This window comes from Condylura cristata, unplaced genomic scaffold (genome assembly GCF_000260355.1).
Source record: "Condylura cristata isolate star-nosed mole 26May11 unplaced genomic scaffold, ConCri1.0 scaffold00010, whole genome shotgun sequence".
Taxonomy (NCBI): domain Eukaryota; kingdom Metazoa; phylum Chordata; class Mammalia; order Eulipotyphla; family Talpidae; genus Condylura; species Condylura cristata.
The window spans coordinates 18,236,113-18,240,728 of record NW_004567111.1 but is presented as its reverse complement, the minus strand read 5'-3'; the positions used below and the strand labels follow the sequence as shown (position 1 = coordinate 18,240,728).

General features: G+C 35.6%; 1 protein-coding gene across 1 annotated transcript in view; it reads right to left on the bottom strand.

Annotated features, from left to right (window-relative positions):
• Positions 1-608: 608 nt before the first annotated feature.
• EDNRB (endothelin receptor type B) overlaps positions 609-4,616 on the bottom strand; it is a 21,849-nt gene continuing 17,841 nt past the window's right edge. The window contains exon 8 of the mRNA XM_004680085.2: positions 609-3,107. Within this exon, the coding sequence (XP_004680142.1) occupies positions 2,973-3,107 (135 nt within the window). The 3' untranslated portion in view covers positions 609-2,972. The remainder of the gene's footprint in view (positions 3,108-4,616) is intronic.

Here is a 4,616-nt window from a genome sequence, read left to right as displayed (position 1 = left end):
GAAACTCCTGAGATAGTAGGCTGGGTTTAAAATAAGTTGTTGGAAAAAGAAAACTTGCTAATTCTTCACAGATTGCATCTGTGAAGTGAAGGGAAGGAAGCACACGAGCTTGCAGAGCTATCAGTATTTAGGGACTTAGTGCTCACTCCACTAAGTGTGATTTCTGTCCCTAACAAGTAGGAAACTTGTGTTTTATTTTCATCATACCTTGCACTTGTGAATTCACTTACTCATGTGAATGACATAGGTAATGACAAAATTTCATTTCCACCTTTTACCTTTGGTCGATGGTTCAGTACTAATTGAGCAGAGAAATGCTCCAAAGGCCGGTCAAAAGAGAAATTCTTCTGGGGTCACTGAGATTATCAGCTAGATAGTCAGCCTCAGAAAACAGAATGGCTGTGCTTCTGGTTCCTTACAACAATGAAACATAGAAGAGCAACCTAGAGATCAGAAACTTGACATTTTAATTTAATAGCTTTCATGTTTCCTTGATTAAATGCATGCTTAATATAAACCATATCTACTAGTAACACTTTTATTCCTTTAAACACTTGACCAATTAATATTTTATGAATTATTGCTTGCACAGTAAAAAATAAGCTGGCTTCTTTTTTAAAACAATTTAATGTTTTTATTGATTTTGCTTATATAAGGAATCAGCAACTACAGCAGTTGCCACTTCAAGTGGCCACAGAAAAACAAAATATATAGTTATTTTACATGGTTATATTATAGTTTTATAAAGTTAACTACAGCATGCCCATGTTTTGTTATAAACTTTTGTGGGTCGAATGTAAGCTGTCATATACTTAAAGTTGTTTGAACATATACCCATATTAGCTGTGTATAAAGGAGAAAACAGGTAAACATTGCTTAGAAATCTTTTAAGCTTTATTATCTGTGTTAACATTACTGTTTTCAATTGCTATCTTATACAGTTTTTGATATTAGGAAATGTTTTAAACAGAAGCACCTTTCCCTGTCTTGGTTTTAAGTATGCTAAGAAACCATGTTTCTTTCTTACCAACCTTCAAATTTTGAATCAAACCTTTTTTTGGAAAGCGACCAAACATGATTTCATTATAACTAGTGTATGTTTAGACTCTGTGCACTGTTAACAAAATCTGGCAAGATGAAGACAGATCAATATTCTGACATGCAGGAAGGAAGATATTAAGAGGTAAATGAGGAAGAAAAACAAAACTCAGTAGATGGTATTGAAAATGAGTTGAAACTTAAAAATAGAGGCAAAACACATATTACAAAGTGGGAAAATATTAATGACCCAAATTTAATTTAAAATCCACAGCTTGAAAGTCCTTTGTGACGACAGACATCTGAAATAGTGATTAGGGAGGAAGTTAATAAACAGGACCAAGTGATTTGTAAATAGAATCCATGTGGCATGTGAACTCATTCTCATCCTTCTTTTTTGACCATTGTCGGGTTTGGCTCACTGCGTCTTCCCAGTCCATGCTGGCAGAAAACAACACTGCTAGGTTATTTCCAATACATGGCCCTGGGTTACTAACAGAAACTAGAGTAGGGACTCCGTTATATTTTAAGAAGAGTTAAAGCTCTGGGGCTCCATCTGTTCCTGGAGTCACTCTGAGAACAATGCACTGAGCTTTGCTGGAACGGACTCAGGACCTTTCGCACTGATGTGAGCAGTGATGAACATCAAGCTAAGAATGGGAAACTGTCCCCCTGGGTTTCCTCTCACCCCACCTCATTTCCTTTCTCCTCCATTTTCTTGTACATATTTTCACACACATCTCATTCCAGTCCAACCTAAGGCCTTCTGCACAGGGGTAAAAGAAGTAGGCAAGAATGCACACAGTTAAAGGTTCTTACCAGCTTAAGAAAGCTGTTGTACCTGGAACAGAAAAACACCAGGTCAAGGACTTTTTTCCTGTTAGTTATTTACAAAAGTAGTCTGACAATTAGTAATAAGCTTTACAAGTAACTGTTACATTGACTCACTTGTGTGAGCTTAGAAAATAGTATTTGCACTATCATGTTACACATACCGCCAGCGACCACTTCAACGAGTGTGGGTGAGAGGGCTCGGTTTCTCTGTCGTGCGGCTACTGCGAAGGGGCAACTGCCACTCTCGCCACTACAGGGCCACTGGCATCTCTCCCTCCTAAAGGTATCAGCAGCGGGGGCTGCCCTTCATCAATCACCTACATGTAATGCACGGTAGCTAAGGGTTTACAGATGACCACACTACACAAATAATATTCAAATGACCACAGAAGAATGTATTCATAATCCTGAAAAAGTTGTAGGTAGTATTTTCTTTGCAGAGTTGATGAAAGGAGATTTAAAACAGTGTTTTGGGCTAACATTCCACACCTCTCTCCTTTGGATCTTATCTGAATGTAACAAGTTATGGGACTTTCAAAAACCTTGATCTTTTGTTCTGATACTCTCTTCTAATCATTTAAATGTTTTGATGGTCAAAAAAAAAAAAATACACCAGCTAACTCTTTTCACATTTTCTATCCAATCATATAGTCCATCTAGTGGTCTGACATTATTAATTAAAAACTCCTTTGAAGGATCTCAACTGAGCAACTTCAACTTCATTTTAAAATTTTTTCACAGTGACACATTTTTCCTTTGTATAAGATTCACATTCAACAAAATAGACCTCTTTCATAAGAATACTGAATGAGCTCATTTTAAACATAAGCGGTGTATGAATATACTACAAGTTAGTAAGAGCTACACGGAAGTACTGACTGTAGAAAATTAAGTGCTTTCACAATGAAGCTTTCTTAATTCTCACTGCTTTTCATGCTGTAAACAGCTCATAAAAAGTCATGCGTAACTACAAGTGTTAAGAAAATAATCACTCTTGCATTGTTTTGTGCAAATACACAGTTGTTTTGTTTTGGCAAAGGCCTCACTGTTTTAATGATTTCTGTCCAAAATAAAATGAAATTAAGTGAATATTCCTTCTTTCAAGATGAGCTGTATTTATTACTGGAACGGAAGTTGTCATATCCGTGGTCATTAGCTTTGAACTTTAAGCATGACTGCTTTTCCTCTAAGGACTGTTTTTCTTCAAATGACTTGCACCAGCAGCATAAGCATGACTGTACAAAACAAAACAAAAAAATTCATGATATGTTTCAATCAGCACACTGTCACCATTCTTTCTATGCTCTAAAGTTCTGACTTTCTTGCATGATCTGGAATTCTTGGGCCACCTCTGTCCATACGCTTACTTTTTTCCTTTAAAAATAATCACATAAATAGTAAATAACCACTTAAAGGTAGAAAATACAGCCAAGAAAATACATAATTACAATTCCTCACCAGAGAAAGGCTCTCTTAATTATTTTTTCTTGATTATGTGATAGCTCATAAATATATAATTCAAGATTTTTCCTGTGCAAATAGACATCGTCACATACACACACTGTGTATGTGTATCTGTAGAAGTGCAGAACTAATTTAACTTATAAGCATGAAAACATTCTACTCCACCTGACAGTATCATAAACATCTTTGAGTGTCAGTGAATTAATATTACACTGCCATATTTCTCAGCCACATTCTCATATTCCTTGTCAATACTGTTATACTTAATAAGTGCTTATTATACTTAGCAAATTTTTTTTTTTAATTCAAAACTTTGTTCCTTTTCTTTGTTTTCTGAGAATCTGTATATGTAAGAAATCAGGGGAATCATTGCTTTCCTTTCTGTAAAATGATGGAGTTTATCTTGATATAAATTCTTTTCAGTTCCAACACCTAGGTTTATGAGTGGGGAAAGAGTTTTAGAGACTACCTTAGATTTTACAAGGAAGATAACTTTTTGATTTTTGAATACTGAATAAACAAGGGTAAATAAATTATTCCCATATAAAGTGAGGGAACATTTTATTTCATGTTGTAGAGAAAGAATGAATAGATGTTAAGATTGCAAGAAGACCATATTCTACATCAAGTCCTACTTCCCTGATTTACAAAGAAGGTGGAAAAGAAGAGGTAGAACCTGAATAATTTCTTTATTTGACTGGCTATTTCCATATAATCCACATAACACTGCATATCCAGAACCTACCCAAAATAGGAACAGTGCATTTAATTCATGCTTTTTTTAAAAAATATATATATATTTAAAGATTTATTTATTCATACAGAACTGGGGTACAAGCCAGAGATGCGGAGGATGAGAGGATTCACCAGAGACAGAACGGGACTGAGGGGAGCAGTGGGCGGGTCAGGAGAGGTCTGCCACGCCATGTGGTCACCTCCGGGGCAGGCAGGGATCGAATTCACGCGGAAGAGGCTTTAGCTTTTTAGTGCAGTGCTTTAACCCTGAGCCACAAGGGAGGGCCACATTTAATTCCTGTTTAACTTTTCTTTTACTTCATAATAATTGTCAAACATAAAAATAGGTAATTTGATTAATTTTCTGAGTAATTTTCTGAGTATAGCATACTCACTGAGGCAGTAGGGAGAAGCTGACTAGGATTTGTAGACAAAAATCAACTATAGTGATTTATGAGCAAAGCTCATATTTTAAAATCATCCATAATATAATACAAAGGAAAACTTACTAAAGCTGGAGAGAATTAACTATTTCTGGATAGAAA